This window comes from Pristiophorus japonicus, chromosome 13 (assembly GCF_044704955.1).
Source record: "Pristiophorus japonicus isolate sPriJap1 chromosome 13, sPriJap1.hap1, whole genome shotgun sequence".
Lineage (NCBI taxonomy): Eukaryota > Metazoa > Chordata > Chondrichthyes > Pristiophoridae > Pristiophorus > Pristiophorus japonicus.
Genome location: NC_091989.1, coordinates 175,574,640 through 175,597,834, shown reverse-complemented (window position 1 = coordinate 175,597,834; position 23,195 = coordinate 175,574,640). Strand labels below are relative to the sequence as shown.

Sequence of the window (23,195 nt, the reverse complement as noted above, 5' to 3'; positions counted from 1 at the left end):
GTGGGATGGATTTGCCGCACGCTCCTTCCACCGCCTGCGCCTGACCTCTTCACGCTTATGACGTTGAGACTCGAAGAGCTCAACGCCCTCCCGGATGCACCCCCTCCACCGAGGCCGGCCTTTGGCCAGGGTCTCCCAGGTGTCAGTGCTGATGTCGCACTTTACCAGGGAGGCTTTGAGGGTGTCCTTGTAACATTTCCGCTGCCCACCTTTGGCTTGTTTGCCGTGAAGGAGCTCCGCATAGAGCAATTGCTTAGGGAGCCTCATGTCTGACATGCGAACTATGTGGCCTGCCCAGCGAAACTAATCGAGTGTGGTCAGTGCTTCAATGCTGGGGATGTTAGCCTGGGCGAGGACACTGATGCTGGTGCGCCTGACCTCCCAGGCGATTTGCAGGATCTTGCGGAGACATCGTTGGTGATATATCTCCAGCGACTTATGGTGTCTTCTGTACATTGTCCATGCCTCTGATCCATACAAGAGGGCGGGTATTACTACACCCCTATAGACTATGAGCTTGGTGGTAGATTTGAGGGCCTGGTCTTCGAACATTCTTTTCCTCAGGTGGCCAAAGGCTGCACTGGCGCACTGGAGGCGATGTTGAATCTCAGCATCAATGTTGATAAAAGTCTCCCGAGGTATGGAAAGTGGTCCACGTTGTCGAGGGCCGCACCGTGAATCTTGATGACTGGGGGGCAGTGCTGTGCGGCGAGGACAGGCTGGTGGAGGACCTTTGTCTTACGGATATTAAGCGTAAGTCCCATGCTTTCATATGCCTCAGTGAATACATCAATTATATCCTGGAATTCAACCTCAGAATGTGCATAGACGCAGGTGTCGTCCGCGTACTGCAGCTCAATGACAGAGGTTGGGGTGATCTTGGACCTGGCCTGGAGGCGGTGTAGGTTAAACAGCTTCCCACTTGTTCTGTAGTTTAGTTTCACTCCAGCGGGGAGCTTGTTGACTGTGAGGTGGAGCATGGCCGTGAGGAAGATTGAGAAGAGGGTTGGAGCGATGACGCAGCCCTGTTTGACCCTGGTCCGGACATGGATTGGATTTCTAATGGATCCGTTGGTAAGGATCACGGCCTGCATGTCGTTGTGGAGCAGGCGAAGGATGTTGACAAACTTTTCGGGGCATCCAAAACGGAGGAGGACACTCCATAAGCCCTCACGGTTGACAGTGTCAAAGGACTTTGTAGGGTCAAAAAAGGCCATGTTTAGGGGCTGGCGCTGCTCCCTGCATTTTTCCTGCAGCACTGCAAAGATCATGTTTGTTGTGCCCCGTAGGGGACGAAATCCGCACTGTGATTCCAGGAGGAGCTCCTCAGCCACGGGAAGAAGTCGGTTGAGGAGGACTCTAGTGACAACTTTCCCAGTGGCTGATAGCAGTGAGATTCCTCCGTAGTTGCCGCAGTCGGACTTGTCCCCCCTTTTAAAGATGGTCACGATCACTGCATCTCTGAGATCTCCCGGCATGCTCTCCTCCCTCCAAATGAGATGAGGTCATGTATCCGTGCCAACAACGCCTCTCCACCATACTTTAGCGCCTCAGCAGGAATTCCATCCGCACCCGTAGCCTTGTTAATCTTGAGCTGTTTTATGGCTTTGCCTACCTCGTGCAGTGTTGGTGTTTCACTGAGGTGGTGGCGGGTCGCATGCTGCGGGATGGAGTTGAGAACACTCGAGTCAAAGGCAGAGTCTCGATTGAGGAGATCTACAAAGTGATCCTTTCAGCGGGCCCTGACAGCCTCGGTGTCCTTGATGAGTGTTTCCCTGTTCTTTATCAGGAGTGGAGTGGGGCCGTGGGAGTTTGGACCTTAGGTGGCCTTGACTGCAGTGAAGAATCCTCGCATATCATGGCTGTCGGCAAGTTGTTGCATCTCCTATGCTTTCTCCATCCATCATCTGTTCTTTAGGTACCGGGTTTTTTGTTGGACCTCAGCCTTGAGCTGTCTGTAACGTTGCTTTGCAGCTCCCGAGTTGGGTTGTTGCTTGAGGCTCAGAAATGCTCTGCGCTTACGATCTATTAGTTCTTGGATCTCCTGATCATTTTCATCAAACCAGTCCTGGTGTTTTCTGGTTGAGTAACCAAGTGTCTCTTCACAGGCACTGGTTATGGAGACCTGAAGGGCAGACCAAGCGCTGTGGGCATTCAGCATCTCAGGATCATAAAGGCACTCCAGATTTGCTGTGAGGCGCTGGCTGCATAGGGCTCTCTTAGCTGGGTCTTCAAGTGCCCCGGCATTCATTTTTTTGTGGCACTGTTTCTGCTGTCCCCTCTGCTTTGGGGCTATGTTTATATTGATGATGGATCGGGTTAGGTGATGGTCTGTCCAGCAGTCGTCAGCTCCTGTCATGGTGCGGGTGATGTGCACATCCTTGCGATTCCTGGCTCGAACGATGGCGTAGTCGAGCAGGTGCCAGTGTTTGGAGCGAGGGTGTCGTCACGATGTCTTGTATTTGTCCCTCTGGCGGAACAGGGTTATATAGCTAAAAAGGTAGACATGGTCAAATAGAAGGTTTTTGAAAGGAGGAACGTGGAAAAACAAAGGAATGTGGTTTTGGGAGAGAATACTTGAGGGTGGAGAAGTATAGTGGCTGAAACACAACTTCCAACATGGGAACAGAAGAATTAAGCATTAATTGGGGCTAATAATACAATGCTGGATGCCTGAGGTACCAAGTGCGCCTAATGTTGATAGGTGTGTAGGGGTAGCAAGGCTTTTTTTAAAGCTGTGTTAGGAGTCAGAAGCTATATTAGGAGTGAGAGAGCCATCACGGATTGTATGATGTCACTGAGCGAATCTGCAGGATAGATTTGAGTATAGAGACCCAGTGATAGAGCTAAGGTTTTGAATGGTTACTTTGCATCAGTCTTCACAATTGAAGGTGACGCTGAGTTGCTAGTGTTGTTACATACAGGCGATACTAAAATTGAATGTGTAGGATGCGGAAATAGTCCTCCCTAGAATTAGGACTCTTTAAATGCAGTCCCTGACTGTATTCACCCTTTAAGCGCCTTGGGACGTTTTACTACGGTTAAAGGCGCTAGAAAAATAAAACGTATTATTATGACACCGAAACAAATTGAGGCTATACTATGCGAGCCACTGGATCATATATTTAACAGACCACTAAAATCTGGGATTGTTCCCATGGATTGCCGAGAGGCACATGTGATGCCTACATTTAAAAAGGGCAGTAAGTCAGAACCAGGAGACTATAGACCTTTTAGTTCACCTTCAGTTTTTGGCTAGTTGCTATAAGGTACGATTAAATATATTGCATCATCATCTAGAAAGAGTAGAGGTTATTCAGTAATCTCAGCATGGCTTCTGAAAAAGATGTTATCTCACCAACTTGATTAAGTTTTTTTTTTGAAGAGTTACAACGTTGGTGGATGATAGAAGTCCGGTAGGTATCATGCATCTCGATTTTCAAATAACCTTTGATAAAGTGCCACAGGAAAGATGGCGGAGTGATGGTGTGTCCTTTAGGATTGGCGGGTAGCTGGGAGGTTGGAAAGCAAATTGGTTGTATTTGGGTCGGAAAAAAGTAGTTAGTAACTGTAGCATCATCTCTGATTGGGATCAATCACTGGTGGCGTCCTGCAGGAATTTACATTAGGTCCGCTGTTCCACACCATCTTTATTAATGACCTGGATAAGGGCAATGAGAGAGCAGTCATAAAGTTAGCTGATGATGTAAAGATGGGTGCAGAAGTGAGGACTTTAGCTGAAATAAGTAAGTGGATCTAGACACACTGGTGGATTAAGCTCATGTATGGCATATTTCTTTCACTGTGGATAAACTGGGGCTGTTCACCGAGATAAATAGGTGTTAATGGGATGGTAATGGTCTCAAAATGGGGTTGGTAGACTTAACGTCCCATTAAGGCTGGCATCCCGACTGCCACCATTTTTAAAGGCGCCCACCCTTCGGCAGCCTGCTTCAGGCGGTAAACCCTACGATGTCGTTGGACCCTAACTAGGATTTTCAGACATATGGGTGGAGTGTGTACTGTGCACACTCCACCCATGCGTCCGCCTGTGAAGCGACCTAACCTGTAATTCTTAAAGAGACCGCCACACCAGAAATGGCCCATAAAAGTTTCTGGATTATATTTTTGTGGAGCCAGGAGGAGCATGTGGACTTTGGTAAGGACATGGATGAGATGGGTCGCGTATGCAGGACATAGTGTGCAAGAGAACACAGGCTGTAGAGTTTTAAATTGGTTGAAGTTTATGAAATGTATAGGCAGGGAGGATGATGTGGTCAAAGCCTGGTTTCAGCAGCAGTGAGAGAGAGGTAAGAGAGCAGGCAGGCAACAATGAAAAAAAGTAGTATTGGCAGATGCATAGTAGCATAATATGAATGTATCATATATTTCTATTTTCTATTTTCCTTCTGAACCAGTATTTTTCAAGACATTTTATATATTCGTGTAATGTACAATGCCTAAATCAAGGAGAAAACACAATCAATCTCATCTCAACCAAACACTTTGTCATAGCGGTAAGACTTTCTGAGGTGTTCCCCTAGAATCTGTCAGACATAAAACAAAGAACGGTAACTCCTCATGTTACCAGTATAGCTTCAAACCAGTATCATCACCAGTGTGCACTTTAGATGGCAAAGCACGGGAAGAATGAACTACTGGCCAACCTTAGATGGGAGGAAAAGCAATGTGTGAGAAGGACACAAAAAATCTGCAAAAGGACATAGACAGGCTAAGTGAGTAGGCAAAAATTTGGCAGATGGAATATAATGTTGGAAAGTGTGAAGTCATGCACTTTGGCAGAAAAAAATCAAAGAGCAAGTTATTATTTAAATGGAGAAAGATTGCAAAGTGCCGCAGTACAGCGGGACCTGGGGGTACTTGTGCAGGATAGTATGCAGGTACAGCAAGTGATCAGGAAGGCCAATGGTATCTTGGCCTTTATTGCAAAGGGGATGGAGTATAAAAGTGGGGAAGTCTTGCTACAGCTATATAAGGTATTGGTGAGGCCACACCTGGATTACTGGGTGCAGTTTTGGTTTCCATATTTACGAAAGGATATACTTGCTTTGGAGGCAGTTCAGAGAAGGTTCACTAGATTGATTCCGGGGATGAGGGGGTTGACTTATGAGGAAAGGTTGAGTAGGTTGGGCCTCTACTCATTAGAATTCAGAAGAATGAGAGGTGATCTTATCGAAATGTATAAGATTATGAGGGGGCTTGACAAGGTGGATGCAGAGAGGATGTTTCCACTGGTGGGGGAGACCAGAACTAGAGGGCATGATCTTAGAATAAGGGGCCGCCCATTAAAACAGAGATGAGGAGAAATTTCTTCTCTGAGGGTTGTAAATCTGTGGAATTCGCTGCCTCAGAGAGCTGTGGAGGCTGGGACATTGAATAAATTTAAGACAGAAATAGTTTCTTAAACAATAAGGGGATAAGGGGTTATGGGGAGCGGGCAGGAAAATGGAGCTGAGTCCATGATCAGATCAGCCATGATCTTATTGAATGGTGGAGCAGGCTCGAGGGGCCTTATAGCCTACTCCTGTTCCTATTTCTTATATTCTTATAGCTGTATTTCTGCCAAGCTTCACCAATGTAGGTCTCTGAAACAAGTCTTGCAAACTCCTATTTTCCTCATATTGAAAATTTTAGGAAAATTAGGTGGTTCTAAATTTTTAAAAGTGTCTTTTTGGTGAAAGCAGAATACTAGGTAAAATGTAACATACTATTGAAAAGATATTTGACTTGAATGCTTTATTTAAGAATGGTGACGCCCTTTAAAACAAAATTCACCTTACCTGTACATTACATAAAAACTACGAGAAATTAATGCCAAAAAAAAAAGCAAGTGCTATATAAGATGGGAACAATCTCAATAACATATTGTGAACATGTAGCATGTCATAGCTAAATTCGCTAAAGATGACACAATGAAAACTACAGTATCAACTTGCAAAATTACAGGAGCGGACAAAATGAGACACCAGACTCATATTGGTCAAGCTGGTGGGTTGAGTTGAAGTGGGTTGATGTGTAGTACAACTTTCAAGCCGTTAACAATTTTAATTGACTCAGTGCTACCCAATTTCACTTGCCACATGTTCAGGACCGTGTGCTTCTCTCCTTCCCAAATGTGCACAGGCTTTGCTGCTACAAACATCTGTTTTCTATAGAACGGAAATTTTCTACGACACAACTGCCAAGATCACATGCAACGTACTGACACCATAACATTTGCGCAGAAGGTTTCGCGCTCTCACAAATTTCTGAAAGTAAATAATTTAGAGTGAAATTTGAAAATTAAAACACTGAAACTGACTTAATTTTTTAAAGAGATAAGCAGTATCTTCATTCCAGCTTAGATCCTAAATGCTTTTTGTTGTGTTGTGAACTACGGGAAAGACATCGGGGGTAATTTTCACTTTCACACCATTGATTTCAACGGGATGAGAATCGTGAAGGTTCAACAACGGACAGTTGATTCACTCCGCCAGACTACCACATACGCAGTGAGAGTGAAAATGATCGCCATACTGTCATAGAGACAACATTCAGTGCTAACCTCCTTACAGTATAAAATAAATAGCGGCTAATTACAGGCTGGTCATTATTTTATAAAACTGAAGCATGGGGAATAATGGTTATCAACTCCATAACATGCTGTGTACATTTTATTCTGCGTAAGGTGCGACGAAAGTCAGAGCAGTCCACATATCAGAAGCTGGAGTATAAATTACAACTTATGAAAGAACAAAAGCTTCAATCTTTAAGAAAAGCACAATCCATTGCAGAAAAAAACAAGGCACAAAGAGAAAAAAACAGCCTTTCTTGTTAATTCAAAGGAATTTTATTGGTCAAAAAACCATTGAATTATTGAGTAATTCAAAGTAAGCAATTTAAATAAAACAGCACAGGGGGCATTTTTGCATAATTTTAATTTGAATTGACAGATAATTCAAATTAAGCAATGTCAAATTAAAAGGGGTAGATTGTAGAGGTATTTCACATTTTCAAGTCCAATATTATGCACTATTTTCTATAAACCTGGGAGGTTTGAAGAGAGTGTACAAAATAAATTTGAATTAACTCCACGCAAAGGCTCCTACCCTCCCATCCAGTTTTGGACTCATCATCATCAGCATCTTAATAAATTCTTAATCTCTCTTCTTAATAAATTCATCAGTGCCATAAAGATATTTTCTCAACGACACAAGACTGGGTAAGAGTGGATTTAGTGGCTTTATAGAATCCCCCCCCACCCTCCACCTTGTGAGGATACAGTTACCACAACACAGAGACTAGGCACAAACGTAGTGGTCGAATGAAGAGGTCATCATGGTGGAGTTCATAGAAGCTCAAGAAGAAACAACTGATCTAGCCAACTAGAAGTGGGATCAATAAGCACACAGAGCTGGAGAGAATGCACTGGAAGAATGGCTGGCAATTATAATGTCTACCTAGAGATGTGGGTACAGTGTACAGTAAAGTGTGCTGTGACCCAGGGATGCTAGGATTGATGGGTAGAAATAGGAGGTCACCCATTAACAGGATGCTTAATGTAGCAGAGAGGACTTCTTGGTTGTGACTGAGGAAGGATCATAAGGTTTAAAACTCAGTGAGTAGGTAGTACACAGTAACCAATCATTATTTCTGAACCACCAGCTAGAAGGTGTCTTGGGATTACAAGGTTGAAGGAGAAAGCGGTTTCCTGGCTAAAGATGCTGCTAGTCTCGTCTCAGAGATGTGTTGCACAGCAGGGTTTTACTAACAAATTTAAGAATGGAAATTATAAGATACAGGCTAAACACTTTGGCACCTAATGATGCAGTGCACATTAATACTTTCAGTAAAAGAAGCCATGTCAAATAAAGCAATTTAATTTAAAGTCTACAGGACCTAGATATTTTTTTTAAGCAGCAAGTAGTGAGATTATTGATTTTTTTTCTGTGCATTCTTGATTACTATTTTTATAACGTAAAACAACATTGAGGAAACAAACTGCAAAGTTACTAAACCCAACAATAGAAAGAGCTGACAATAGCTGCCTAACACCAGCAGAATCAGCAACTTAACCAAGTTCTTCTAATATGGTGCAGATTTTGTTTAGGAATCAAAAGTCTCTTTTGAAACACAAATAGAAGTTAGCAAAACCAAAGCTTTACACAATTTGAATTTGTGAAGCAGGTATTTGTCACATAACTTTCTCTTTGGGTATAACACACATATAGATATAGTACCGAGTACTAATCTCCAGTTTTCATTAAACCGTTATGTACACTGGGAGATTTTATTTCAACAACATTAAGAGATTAATTTCTACAGTAGCCCTTTTGGTATAACAGTTTAATATTGCAAGTACATAATATTTAGGGTGCACTTACACACCAATTCTCCATCATAAGGCTTCTAACACTTTGCTGAGCCACAGCAGCTGGTGTGTAAACAGAGATTGTTGCTGGTGCTGTCAGAATAGATCATAGCAGAGCTGATGAAGATGAACCCTCAAGAGTTGGGAGTTTCACACTCGAATTACAGATTCCAGACCATGGTTTCCTTCAATTTGGGTTCAGAAGCCCACAAACGGTTTCCTGCAGCTTTGCAGCAAGTGAATTTAATGAGAAATATTGGATGTCCCTCCCAAGGGTGATGAATGAAATGTTTTTCATTGCTGATAAATGTTACAAATTGCTGTGCACATTGGCTCCAAGCATTGTGACATCATTACACATACGTAATGATGCAATATCAACAAATATCAGAGCAATGTGAAAACCAGGAAGTAGAAACCAATTTTGGCAGTGCTAGTACAATTTGGCTCTCCAAACCGGGAACAAACTAGGAAGCCATTCAGCTCAGTTGGCTTCCAAAAGCACCCTTAAATAATGTCAAAATCTCTGGGAAATGAAGTAAAATTGAAAACCAAATCTGACAAAAAACATGGTAAAGTGCTGCGAAACTTGAACTGGTGACTACTAACCTGTGCGACTCAGAGGATACGATAATCACTCTTGAAGGTATTGAACGGCGTAGAACATCTTGAAGCAGCTGTACCAGGTAGAAATGGCCCAAGTGGTTGACTTGAAAAGTGGTCTCGAGGCCATCCACTGTCAACTGCCACGGAGAACCAAACACAGCGGCGTTGCAGATCAGCACGTGAAGAGGTCTGCAGAAAGAACAGAACACAAATGTTCCAAATCTTTAGGACAGAGAGCGGGCAAAACTTTTTTTTTTAGACAACAGGGGGTTGTGAGGCTGTGGATTGAAGCAGAGACAATGTCAATATTCATAGGGATATGGGAAGAGAGCAAGCACATGGGATTAAGACTATAGCTCATGTGAAGGATACACAATAATATGGACGGTGGGCTGAAGGGCTTGTTTGAGTTGTCATTTCTATGCAATTCTGTGCAACGTTCAGCGTTTCAAAACATTTTAAAGTTTACAACATTCATTCTGAAAAGAACCCATAGCTTCTTACAAGAAAACCGTAAAGTTCACAGGATACAAAGTTTTTATAACTATCACTTTCCCCTCAAAATGCCATAAACATTGTGATGTTTTTGAGATCTGAACATGTAAACTGTACTGAATTTTATTTTAAGCGATCACTTTACTTCTCAGCAGGTCATAATTGAGGCTATCAATCACGATGTCACTGCACTGCACACAGAGAATGGTAGAAAAAAAAACATAACTGATATTTTGTTAAACTGTGTACAAGTCCGCACATTTTACATTTTGTCTCTTTCTTCTGAGGGTGCAGTAGTCACACTTTACTCTGAGAAAACTTAAGTCTTATTCCAAACAATCCTTGAAAATTTGAAGTGCTATTTTGGGTGAATTGTGCCATTTTTGAGATTTATAATAGCCAAGCATTTTGCTTTCATTCCCCCCTTTAATTTTTAAAGCTGCAAGACTAACGGAGATAAATAAAATAATTGGGCACTATTTAAGGTGCAACTATTCCTAAAATTCAAAACATTGAAATGTTTGCGCTTAATGCGAGTTTAAAATATTAAAAAATGTATTGCAGCTCTCAGTAGTGTTGAATTTCTCCTGCAGAGGGCATAGGCATTCATTCCAAGATTACAAAGAGGAATCGGTCTGTGACATTTGGTGGGCTCTGTGGTTCATGTGGAGTTCAAGCATAGTAGAGAATACAATCAATGAGAGCAACGGTTAAAGGTGCAGAAGTCTTCAGCGACTCACACACTACGGTTGTGTCGTGCAGCTCGAGGTCTGAGAGTAAACAACCAGAATGAGCGAGCGGGATGAGGGAGGAGAGAAGAAGCAACTCACAATATCGTTCTAGTCATTGTGAACACGACTGTTATTCAGTATTCATGGAAAAAAATTATTCCAGAATTTATTTTTTTAAATCCCCAGTTGTGGCATAAATTTACCCATCCTCACCATTTTTTTAAATCAACCTCAGACTAAACTAAACCAAGCACAACACAGCACAAAAAAAGTATTTTATCTGAATTTATTCACTGATGAAGGTAAAATTATTGCTTTAATATAATGTGCTTCAAAGTAGCCACAAGAAATAGCAAAATGTGGATCTCTGAGAAATCCTAACAACCCAAGGGTCCTTTAAAAATTTATGAACATTTGATAAGAACAGTACTATATTTTCCATAATGGTAATTTTACAACTGGAACAAAATGAAGCATTTAATTTGCGGACATAAATGTAGGACTTCAATTTCAGATTTTTATTGTTATTAATATTATGCTGAACAATTCAAATTCTGCAGAAGGCTGTGCCATTGTCAGTCCGACTGCAGCAAAAAATAAACAGCTTTACACGCTGGTCTCTACAGTGATTAAAAAAGATCAATGGAAATGTTCAGCTCTGTTCAAGGTGCTCTTGCAGAGAACCGGCACAGGCTCAGTGGGCCGAATGGCTTCCTTCTGTGCTGTAACCATTTTATGATTCCATATTCATTCCAACAGGGTTACAGAAGAAAAGTCTACTGAATTTCACCTTTACGTCATAATCTATTTGCAAAATCATGACATTCTAAAATATTAAACCGTCTCATATTGTCATGTGTGTACGTCCACTCTTTCTCAATCATGACCGAGAGTCGCTCTATTTCAAACTTGTTTTCTGAGTTTCAATGGACACAACATTCAACCCAAAATTAAATTCTCAGCGGGACTTGATGTCACTTCCTATGGTTTCCAAGGTAACTGTTGAATGGATTCTTTGATCTCCACACAAACACATACCTGACTGCCACTCACTGTTAACCGTGGCTCAGTTGGTAGCACGCTTGCCTCAGAGTCAGAAGGTTGTGGGTTCAAGTCCCACTTCAAGGATTTGAGCACAAAAATCTCAGCTGACACTCCAGGGGAGTGCTGCACTGTCTCTCAGATGAGATGTTAAACCGAGGCCCCGTCTGTTCTCTCAGGTGGGCGTAAAAGATCTCAAGCCACTATTTTGAAGAAGAGTCATCCCCGGCCAATATCTATCCCTCAATCAACATCACTAAAGCAGATTATCTGGTTATTGTCACATTGCTATTTGTGGGAGCTTGCTGTGCTGCCCTGTTTCCTACATTAAGACAATGACTATATTGGCTTCATTGGCTGTAAAGCACTTTGAGAAGTCCGGTGGTCGTTAAAGGCACTGAATAAATCCAAGTCTTTCTTTCTTTTCTTTCCTTTTTGCTGCTGATTTAATTCATTCCTAATGCAATATTTCAGCAAACCTCTCCTGAGCCCTTTTTAAAAAAAAAAAGTGGCAATTTTCAGGGACGAATTATCACAACCTTTCCGACCCCACGGGGCAATTTTCTGAATGAATTTGTTCCACATTTGATCCTGCAGTGGGGATGTCTATTTAAAAGTTGATGCAGCAGAAGTGGCAAGGTCCGTGTGCCTTTTTACTGCAATAGGCAGAGTAAGGGGGAAACAGGCAATTTTTAGAACAGCTGTGACACTTTTTTTGCAGCTGATTCTGGATTTTTCATGGTTATTTATAGATTCATCATCAGCCCAAGAGCAAGGCAGGCAGGGTTAAACTTGGATCTAGAGTGGTTGCGCACATGGACAAGTATCAGAGTAGGGATAAAGGGAACGTTCTCTGATTGCCGAAGCCCTGCAGCGATCACCCCTCAGCCTTAATGACCAATGGTGAAATACTTGGAAGACCTGCGACATACGGAATGGATTCCTTCTAGAGGACCTCACAGTGCAACCTGAAGGATCAAACCCTCCTCGCAAACAGTGGACAACCATCAACTGCCTCAGAACTGGTTATTGTAGATGCTGCTACCTTCTCCATAGATGGAACATAAGAAACATAAGAAATAGGAGCAGGAGTAGGCCACCTGACCCACTTCCCTGCCCGCTCCCCATAACCCTTTATCGCTCAAAAATCTGTCTATCTCCGCCTTAAATATATTCAATGACCCAGCCTCCACAACTCTCTGGGGCAGAGAATTCCACAGATTTACAACCCTCTGATAGAAGAAATTCCTCTTCATTTCAGTTTTAAATGGGCGGCCCCTTATTCTGAGACATAGGGCTGAATTTTGGCCACCATTCTGCGCTGTTCTTTTGGCGTACGAGGTTTATTTTGGAGCAGACAATAATCTGCAAGTTTGACCAAAGTTTCTGCACCCTTCTAAAGTAGGTACGTCCGATTTTTGTAGTTCCCAATTTTTTTTACGTCACTGGGAGCGGAACCTGCCGTGTGCGTCACTCCTGGCCATTTAAGCGAGTTTGGCCAAGTACGATTTTTTTTCTAAAACAGTGCACTGCACCCTTGTGAAAAACCTTCCATACACTTAATGAAATCGGCGCAGAGAAGAGAAAATTGGTGGAGAGAAGACGCCATAGTTCAGCGGAGCTGAAGACAGGTCAGGTAGGTGGCGTGGTGGGTCATTTCGGCCCAGGATTGCAGCGGTCCAGTGCGGGGTCCTTTTGGCCCAGGATAGATGCAGGCCGGCCCACTGCCATCCCGGGCCGAAAGGACCCCGCACTGGCTTGCACCTATCCCGGGCCGAAAGGACTCCGCACCGGCTCGCACCTATCCCGGGCCGAAAGGACCCCGCACTGGCTTGCACCTATCCCGGGCCGAAAGGACTCCGCACTGGCCCGCATTAACTCTTTGGCAGAGATTAACTATCTCACTTGGTCAAGGCACTGGAGAATGGATGGTGTCCATGCAGTCATACAAAGTGAGCCAGAGCCTCCAGAAGAGGAGGAGAGAAAATAAGGAGGGGCGGGGTGAAAGAAAGAGAAGTTTATGTGTTACAAATCCTGTGGGTTGCTCATGATAAGTCAGATAATAAACGGGCGGGCCGGTGCGGGTTCTTTCGGCCCGGGATAGGTGCGGGCCGGTGCAGGTCCTTTCAGCCTGGGATAGGCGCGGGGTCCTTTCGGTCTGGGATAGGTGCGGGGTCCTTTCAGCCCGGGATAGGTGTGGGCCGGTGCGGGGTCCTTTCAGCCTGGGATGGCAGTGGCTTCAGTTTCCAACCCAGCCTCAGCCCTTCATCAGTTTCAGTTTCCAACCTCAGCCCTTATGAGCGTTCCTCGTTACCCTAGCAACATCAGTTTTTGTCGCAGGCCTTAAACTCCACCCACAATGCTTAAGGCCAATCTGCACCACTCCAAATTCAAAGTTAATTCCGGAGAAACTTGAATTTTCTTTGGGGGGAAACGCATTTGGGTCACTAAAAAAAAAATCGGACATACCTCTTCAACTGCGCCAAAAATCACCCATGTGGACAATTGAGCCCGATGTCCCCTAGTTTTAGTTTCCCCTATGAGTGGAAACATCCTCTCTGCATTCACCTTATCGAGCCCCCTCATTATCTTATATGTTTCAATAAGATCACCTCTTATTCTTCTGCTGAACTCCAATGTGTATAGGAAGATTAAAGCATCCCCATCATGCGACTGTGGAGCTCCTATTCAGACCCTGGAGCACATCATTGAGCACTGCCCTCAGAGGAAATTTGCAAGCAGCCGACAAGATATCCACGCTGATACACCGGAAGCTTTGGCCTGGATATCCACCTTAGATATTGACATTTGAAAGAAGACGAAGGCAGCGAGATATGACTAGTCATGTTCCCCAGGAGTCCCAGTTTTTCAACATCGATATTCATTATTTAGATGGAGGAATTGAGAATCACATATGCAAGCTTGCAGGGGACACCAAGTTAGGAAGCACATAAAGTTGTGTAGATCAGAGCAGGTAGTTACAAAGGGACATAGATGGACAGAGTGGGCAAAACTATAACAGATGGAGTTCAATGCGGGCAAGTGTGAGATCATCCACTTTGGATTTAGGCATCCCTGTATTGAAATTACCAATAGTTAGTGCAAAGGTACAAAAAGGAATCAAAAGGCTAATGCCTTTAGCTCAAGCGGGTTAGAAATAGAAAGTAAGGATATTCTACTTCAGTTGTACATAGCGTTGGAGCACTGAGTTTAGTTTTGGGCATCGAACCTCAGGAAAGATGTATTTCCTTTGGAGGGGGTACAGTGCAGATTCACCAGAATTATACCAATTCACCAGACTGATACCAGGGCTTAATGGGTTGAATTATGAGGACGCGTTATATGAACTTGGTTTGTAGTCCCTTGAGTTTAAAAAGTTAAGGGATGATCTAACCGAGGTGTTTAAAATGATAACAGATTTCGATAGGGTAGATACAGAGAATCTATTTCTTCTGGTGGGAGAATCCAGAACAAAAGGGCATAATCTTTCATTTGGGCGCACTTCTTTGCACACAAAGGCTAGTGGAAATCTGGAACTTTCTCCCCCAAAGAGTTGTAGATGCTGGGTCAATTGACATTTTCAAAACTGAGATTGTTAAATTTGTTGCTGGGTAAAGGTAGTAAGGGGTTTGGAGCAAAGGTGAGTAAATGGAGTTGAGGTACAGATCAGCCATGACCTAACTGAATGGCAGAGCAGGCTCGAGGGGCTGATAATCCTCATAATTAAAAATTGCCAACTACCTCCAAGGTGGCAGTTATGCCATGAAAGAGAGTCACCTTTTAAAAACATTCCACATAACTACAAACTTCCATTAAGTTCAAACTTAAATAAAGCAAAATGCTTTTGCATTGGTTTTCTTCCAAAAAATATATAAATTGTTGGAGCCGATGACATCATAGAGAGAAATGTCTTGGAGGATTTATCAAGCCCAGGATTCAGAAAGAGATGAATTAATGTCTGCAGAGACAGTCATTAACCCAAAGTGCTTCAGGGATTGGGTGATTTCAACTGTGTGTTAATTCATCTCCCTCACATTGTCAGGATCAGTTACTCCTCCCCGCCAGTTCCTGCAACTAAGTCATCAACACTCATTGCTGGAACAAAAATGCTCGAGATGTTGACAGAGGAAAAAAGAAAATCAATCATATTTTGTAACTTACTTCTAGTTTTTATTAAAATTGTGAAACGTAAAAATTACAAAAAATTAAAAGCAACACATTTATGTTCCTACAAAACAGATTTATGACAGATGCATATTCTTTTTCAATTCAGCTATTTTTTGTTATCTTTTGCTGAATACAGCAAAAATGTTAAGCTTTCACATGTCTCTATGTACAAGATCTATTTTAGCTTCTTGCTGTCTTAAAGCATTTGTCATTTAAGCATGTTGCTCACCAAACACGATGGTTGGGCTGTATAGGACAATTCAACATTGTTGATGCAGTAATCACAATTCTGACTCACGCATTTGGTTTCCAAATGGTGCAGACATTTCAACACAACAGCTTGTATTTATATAGCGCTTTTAACGTAGTAAAGCGTTCCAAGGCGCGTCACAGGAGTGTTACAAGGCAAAAAAATTTGATACTGAGCTACACAAGAAGAAATTAGGGCAGATGACCAAAAGCTTATTTCTTGTGCAATACCAGTTCTTACACGAAGGGACTAGTTTTATGACAAACCAAAATTTTTTGTTTTATGCATATGCAGCCATTGATCACACAAAGCTCATAAAATGTTCTGTTGTAAGGACATTGCTAAGTTCAATCAGTGAATATGACAATGTTTAAGAATGACGATACAAACCAAGTGCAAGTTCTACTTACTTGTGTTAATAATCTGGAACTTCTAATTGTGGCTACTTCAATCAACATGCAGATCATTATCCATCAAATCAGACACATGTTGGATCTAAGGAGAAGTAGCTGCTAAAAATGGATTATACAGCCACCCTGGTATCTCGGGAAAACTTAATTGTAAACACAGGAAAATGAAGACTGTGTGTTTACACAACGTATATTCCATAAAAGACCCTACTGTTCTTGTCTACCCATTGTGTAAAAAAAAAAGTTTAAAAATCACTATCACAGAGCAGTTCGAGAACAATTAAAAAAAAATCAAAGGTAGTATAGTGGGCATGAGAGTAGAAGCCAGGTGTGAACATTTGAGGACACAGGTTAATTTTAACACTACCATTGAGAGAGCATGGGAGAAGTTGGTGAATGTGTATTGAAAGAAACCTAAGCAAATGAAGGGGCTAATTTTAAAATAACACTTTATTTTGAATGAATTGGAGTTTGTAATAATTCTATCTAGGAAGACAATATATTATAAGTATTTTTTTTTAAATGTTTGAACTATTTAAGAATCACTGAAGAACAAATAGCACTGTGTAACATTCTGGAAATCAGTAACTCGAGAGTCACAAATTTAACTCTCCTCGTAAAGCGAATTCAGAGTTGAGATTATCTCGTCAGTGACCTGAATCACTCCAGAGATCTACCCAGAACAAGCTCTGTCAATATTGCCTCAAAGCTGTAGGTGTACGTCAACAGATCATGTTTGACTACTTTGACCCTGTGTGTTTGCTCAGAAAATGCTGAAGTTTGGAACTGATCCTTGTGAACTCAAATCTAAATGAGCTATTTCAAAATCCAATATTTAGTGGATGAACTAGATGTATTCTATTTAATGTATACAAATCAATAAGGATACCATTATTGATTTATTAGCTAGAGTCTTGTATGTAAAACCTACTGTATCAAATAACGTGTGTTTTTTCAATATCCATGAAATTATGCAAAATTTAATTGAACTGGAGGTCAGATAACTGAAAATCAAAAGTGCCTGTTACAATGAAACGTAAAGTGAATACAGAATGTCAAGGAAGGTTAGATTACTTACCTATGGGTAAGTTCTTCTTTGTAACAGGATTGAAGTTTATCAGCCACACACAGTTCAACTATCGTTCCTATCCAACTATGTCTCTGCTTTTCAGCATCCAACCTCATCTTTTTGATCATTGCGTAAATATGGGTCACTGTGGAGACTGCCTCGATTATAAAAATTCAAGAATTGGTTTGAGTCTTAGCTCTTAGTATGGCACTGGGGAACATAGCTTTCCTCCGTGACAATACCCAAAGCTCAGAAAGTGACCCCTCTCTCTATTTTTGCCCATCACCATTAAACAACAGCCCTAATTTCTATGGAGAACAAACTTAATTTCAAGAATAAGGAAGACTATAGAAAAGACATTTCTTATCTTTATCCCACCTTCATCATCTACAAATAGAGATAGGCTATTAATTGAATTAAAAGATATGCTTTGGAGAACAATACTGCAGGGAATCTTTGTAAAATAAATGTAAACTACACCACAGACATGAATATTACCATGCGTGGCTCCCTTACAGACAGATTCTGAAGCAATCGTTTTGATATAAGTAGTAATGGATAGCGGAATGGTCATTGAGGAACATTACTGGATCTGACATTCTGAAATGAGCAGCTATTTTTGACAGTTATGTACAATTTTTAGGAGTCCAATAATACAGTCAAGCAAAGTGGAGAAACAACAATGGGCTACCCAAAGATGTCTTCAGCATATATAAATATGATCAACAACAATATTATTAAATGTACCAGTGATATCTAGGAGCAAATGATCGACAGTGGACTAGTCTTTGGGCTGGAAATTCCCCAACCTTGCGGTGGGTTTTCCGGCGGTATTTCGCCAGTTTTTGGTGGAAAACGGTGCGGCGGGAAATTCCCTTAAGTATTGTGCTGGCAGTTTTGAAATACCGCTGGGGAGCGGACTGCCGGCATGCAAGACTGGAAAAAGCGCTTTCATCCGATCTTTGGCTGAGCGGTGACCCAGAGGTAGGAGGGAAAAAAACGACGGGGATAAACCTGCGTTGCAGCCCTTGGAACAGGGGGAGGTATGAAGACCTGCAAAAAAGTAAGTTAAAAGTTTTTATTTTTTAATTATTTTGCAGTGATTCACTAGAAAAGGGTCCTGTAAATGTTTTGTGATTTTTTATTTTCTGTTTTTTGGAAATTTTTGGGGGGTATTTCTCCCCCCTCCCTAGGCCCAACTTGCCTCGGATAAAAATTGCAAAATATTCACGATTTGCGCCACGAATCTTCGTGCAACGCCGATTTTTACCGCTGCGTGTATTTTGTGATGAAACTTAGGCCTTTAAAAAATGGCAGCTGTATTTTTGGCAAAAAATGCACGAAAAAAAAGCTATGACCAAAAACCCAAAACCGAATTTGTAGTCCTATAGATTTTTAAAATTATATATATTTTGTATTTTTCTCCCCTTTTGTCCTTCAGATTTTCCATGAGCAAAGTCTCTGCTTTTCCATAACATGCCCCGGCATTGAGGGAAACTCATCTTCCAATATTCCTTTACCTCACCTTGTGATCAACCTAGCCTCCACCTGGCACCTCCCCCTGTAGACGTAGTTAATGAGAGACATGTATCATGTTAGGAACCATAGGTGCCAACCCTCCTACAGCTGCTGCAGTACAGTACAAAATACCAATGTATCATTCATCACTGTCTCTTATATTGGCAGGTTATCTAACTTGGACATATATGACCCTTTCTGCACGAGCCAATTAAATTTGTGGCAAATCCACCATTATAATGTTAGGAATTGTGGAACAAATCTGTGTATGGACTATTATGGAATATATATTAACTTTAAATATTCTGGTTTTGTTTAAAAGTTTATCAAATACAATTACATCTCCATTTCTTCACATTTAATCTCAGCAATTTCTATTGCAGCCTGAATGGGGAAGAAAAATACCAAGGCAGAATATAATCTGAATAGCGGCAGATTAGGAAAAGGGGGTGCAACGAGACCTGGGTGTCATGGTACATCAGTCATTGAAAGTTGGCATGTAGGTACAGTAGGCGGTGAAGAAGGCAAATGGTATGTTGGCCTTCATAGCTAGGGAATTTGAGTATAGGAGCAGGGAGGTCTTACTGCAGTTGTACAGGGCCTTGGTGAGGCCTCACCTGGAATATTGTGTTTAGTTTTGGTCTCCTAATCTGAGGAAGGACGTTGTTGTTATTGAGGGAGTGCAACGTAGGTTCACCAGACTGATTCCCGGGATGGCAGGACTGACATATGCGGAGAGACTGGATCGTCTGGGCCTGTATTCACTGGAGTTTAGAAGGATGAGAGGGGATCTCATAGAAACATATAAAATTCTGACGGGACTGGACAGGTTAGATGCAGGAAGAATGTTCCCGATGTTGGGGAAGTCCAGGACTAGGGGACACAGTCTAAGGATAAGGGGTAAGCCATTTAGGACTGAGATGAGGAGAAACTTTTTCACTCAGAGTTGTTAACCTGTGGAATTCCTAACCACAGTTCATTGGATATATTCAAGAGGGAGCTAAATATGGCCCTTAGGGCTAAAGGGATCAAGGGGTATGGCGAGAAAGCAGGGAAGGGGTACTGAGGTGAATGATCAGCCATGATCTTATTGAATGGTGGTGCAGGCTCGAATGGCCTACTCCTGCACCTATTTTCGATGTTTCTGTAGCCCAAACCTAGTATCATACCATGAAGTGGCAGACTCTTACTTTGGCATACTTTGGGAATCCTAATTTTCAATGACTGTATTCCAATTATCATCTTAAAATGCTCTCCCTCTGAGTATTTCAAGAAAAGGATTTTCCCCTTGTACATTTCATTCCACTGGCGGATTTTCCAATGGTGGTGCACTCCCATGGTGTCCTGATTTAGTAAATACTTAACATACTGAGATGCTTAATCAACCCAAGCTGCTCATAAATTTTTTTCATTCATTCACGGGATGTGAACGTCGCCAGCAAACCCAGCTTTTATTGCCCATCCCGAATTGCCCTTGAGAAGGTGGTAGTGAGCCACCTTCTTGACAACTAAGTGGCTTGCTAGGCCATTTCAGAGAGCAGTTAAGAGTCAACCACATTGCTGTGGGTCTGGAGTCACCGGATAAGGATGGAAGATTTCCTTCCCTAAAGGACATTAGTGAACCAGATGGGTTTTGACGACAATCATGGTCACCATTACTGACACCAGCTTTCTATTTCAGAATTATTTAATTAGCTGAATTTAAATTCCCCAGCTGCCATGGTGGGATTTAACTCATGTCTCCAGATCATTAGTCCAGGCCTCTGGATTACTAGTCCAGTAACACAAACACCACGCCACCGCTCCCTATTAAGCTGCCTGAGATACAAGATGGAGTAATCATCTTTATCATAGGCAGTCCCTCGGAGTCGAGGATGACTTGCTTCCACTCTAAGAGTGAGTTCTCAGGTGACTGACGAGTCCAATGTGGGACCTACAGTCTCTGTCACAGGTGGGGCAGACAGTGGTTGATGGAAAGGGTGGGTGGGGAGTCTGGGTTGATGCACACTCCTTCTGCTTTCTATGCTTGATTTCTGATTGTTCTCGGCGATGGGATTCGAGGTGCTCAGCGCCTTCCCGGATGCTCTTTCTCCACTTAGGGTTGTCTTTGGCCAGGGATTCCCAGGTATCGGTGGGGATGTTGCACTTTACCAAGGAGGCTTTGAGGGTGTCCTTGAAGCGTTTCCTCTGCCCACCTGGGGCTCGCTTGCCATGTCGAAGCTCCGCGTAGAGTGCTTGCTTTGGGAGTCTCGAATCGGACATGCGGACAATGTGGCTCGGCTCAGCTGCTCCACTCGATCCCCGACAGTGTCCGGCGAGCCTCCGACCAGCCCCAACCACAGGTTTGGGCCCTCCCCTCCCTCTCCGCCCTCACACCCGGCTCCGTCAATACTTCGGCTCTACCCTCTCTCTTCGCCCCCGACTCCGGCAACGTTCTGGCCTCCCTCTGGCCAAATGGAGGAATAGCAGCTCTTCCACACTCCATTCGGATTAGTAAATGCATTATCCAGATCAAAGCAGCCTTTCTTACTGTCTCTAGGAACATTTTATTGCTCCAAGGAACTTATTCTCCTCAGCAAGACAGGGATATTCCAAAACTTTGAAGTTTAGTTGCTGCAGCATTACGAGAAGGATAATATAACAACGGCCAATGACAAAGTGTAACCAGGACAGCATGGTATTTGGCAGAAACAGCAGTCCCTCCATATGGTATCTCACTCACTGAATGCATATTTAAGTCCAATTACACTGGTTTAGACATTTAGCCTGAACACACAACACTGAATCGTGTTTCTTTTTTATTACAGTAGCAGAAAACTGAACATTTTAAAGCTGACAACCATCTATTTACTACTAATAATAATAATTTAGGAGCATAGAAATATTCAGCAAACAGTTCTTCGCCAAGGGCATACTCTGTCAGCATCTGAAGAATCAGACTTGACGCAGTTCCCATATTTCTCTCCTTACGAGAGAGAACAGCATGCTGGGCGAAGAAAAATAAAGGAGGCATGTCCAGATAAAGCAGGACCAGTGCCAAGCAAGGCAATGTCATAATCCAAAGAAGTTAGATGGAAAGAGCTGGAATCTGTTCCCAATCATGTTTCTGCGAACAACTGAAATAAAAAAATTACAAGTACACAAAAATTTAAGCTACAAAAGTGATGCATCATAAATTGGGGATTGGGAACAATTCCACTTATTGGAGATATAGTTCAACGAAAGGAATTCTCGTGCATCTCTTTTGAGAATGCCCAGCAGCCCAGAGCTCCCAACTGCATTGAAACCTCTGCCATAGATGTATACTGAAGTGCCAATTATTAACATAGGCAATCATTGTGCATGAGCTCTGAATATAGTTGTAATTTGGACAGCCATCAATTATTAAAGGATCAAAGTTTTGTTAAGTAGCACCTTGATTTGATGTTTTGATCCAAGAAGTCAGCCTTGGCTCTCACTTGCATTTATATAGCACTTTTCATGACCACAGGACATCCCAAAGCACTTTACAGCCAATGAAGTACATTTTGAAATGTGGTTACTGTTGTAATGTAGGAACCGCAGCTGCCAATTTGCACACAGCAAACTTCCACAAACAGCAACATCATTATGACCAGATAATCTATTTTTTTTAGTGTTACTGATTGAGGGTTAAATATTGGCAGGACAGCAGGGACAACTCCCCTGCTCTTCGAAATAATGTCATTGGACCTTTTACATCCATCTGAGGGAGCCATTTTTTTCTACAGATTTAGAAGGGTTAACGTCTCATCTGAAAGACAGCACCTCCAACAGTGCAAAACTCCCTCAGTGCTACACTGGATTGTCAGCCTAGATTTTGTGCTCAAGTTTCTGGAATGGGACTTGAACCCGCAACCTTCGGACGCAGAGGCAAGAGTGCTACCAACTAAGCCGCACCTCTTGTCTCTGAGTGAGAAGATTGTGGTTTCATACCCCACTCAGAGACTTGAGCACATAATCTGGACTGACACTTCAGTGTAGTAATGAGGAGGCGCTGCACTGTCGTAGGTTGTGTCTTTCACACGAAGCATTAAATAGAGATCTATATTACTATTCGAAGAAAAGCTGGGAAGTCCTCCTGGTGTCCTGACCAATATGTTTCCCTCAACCAACGTTAATAAAAAAAGATTGTCTGGTCATTTATCTTATTGCTATTTGTGGGACCTTGCTGTGCACAAATTGGCAGCTGCTTTTGACTACCTTATAACAATGACTACACTTAAAAAGTACTTAATTGGCTGTGACATGCTTTGGGATATCCTGAGAACATGAAAGTCAGTATTTAAACGCAAGTTCTTTCTTTCCTTTCACAAGGCTTAGTGGTAACTAGACGGCATGCATACTCATAAGAAATCCCAAGAGTTAACAAAATAGATAAGAGTGGTCAGCAGCGATCCTCCAGTATCAGTATCTATACAGATATCAGCAAAATGTTCTGGAAATATGGAAATTCAATGATCTACAAGCAAGATCATTGCCTTCATCCCATAATTATTTTCTATGGATTAGAAGGCTT

At 42.3% G+C, this 23,195-nt stretch overlaps 1 protein-coding gene across 3 annotated transcripts in view; it reads right to left on the bottom strand.

Annotated features, from left to right (window-relative positions):
- The window catches only part of wwox (WW domain containing oxidoreductase), a 1,164,136-nt gene that overhangs the window by 749,270 nt on the left and 391,671 nt on the right, over positions 1-23,195 (bottom strand). For all 3 annotated transcript variants that reach the window (XM_070898280.1, XM_070898281.1, XM_070898282.1), the window contains exon 7: positions 8,981-9,166. In XM_070898280.1, the coding sequence (XP_070754381.1) occupies positions 8,981-9,166 (186 nt within the window). The remainder of the gene's footprint in view (positions 1-8,980; positions 9,167-23,195) is intronic.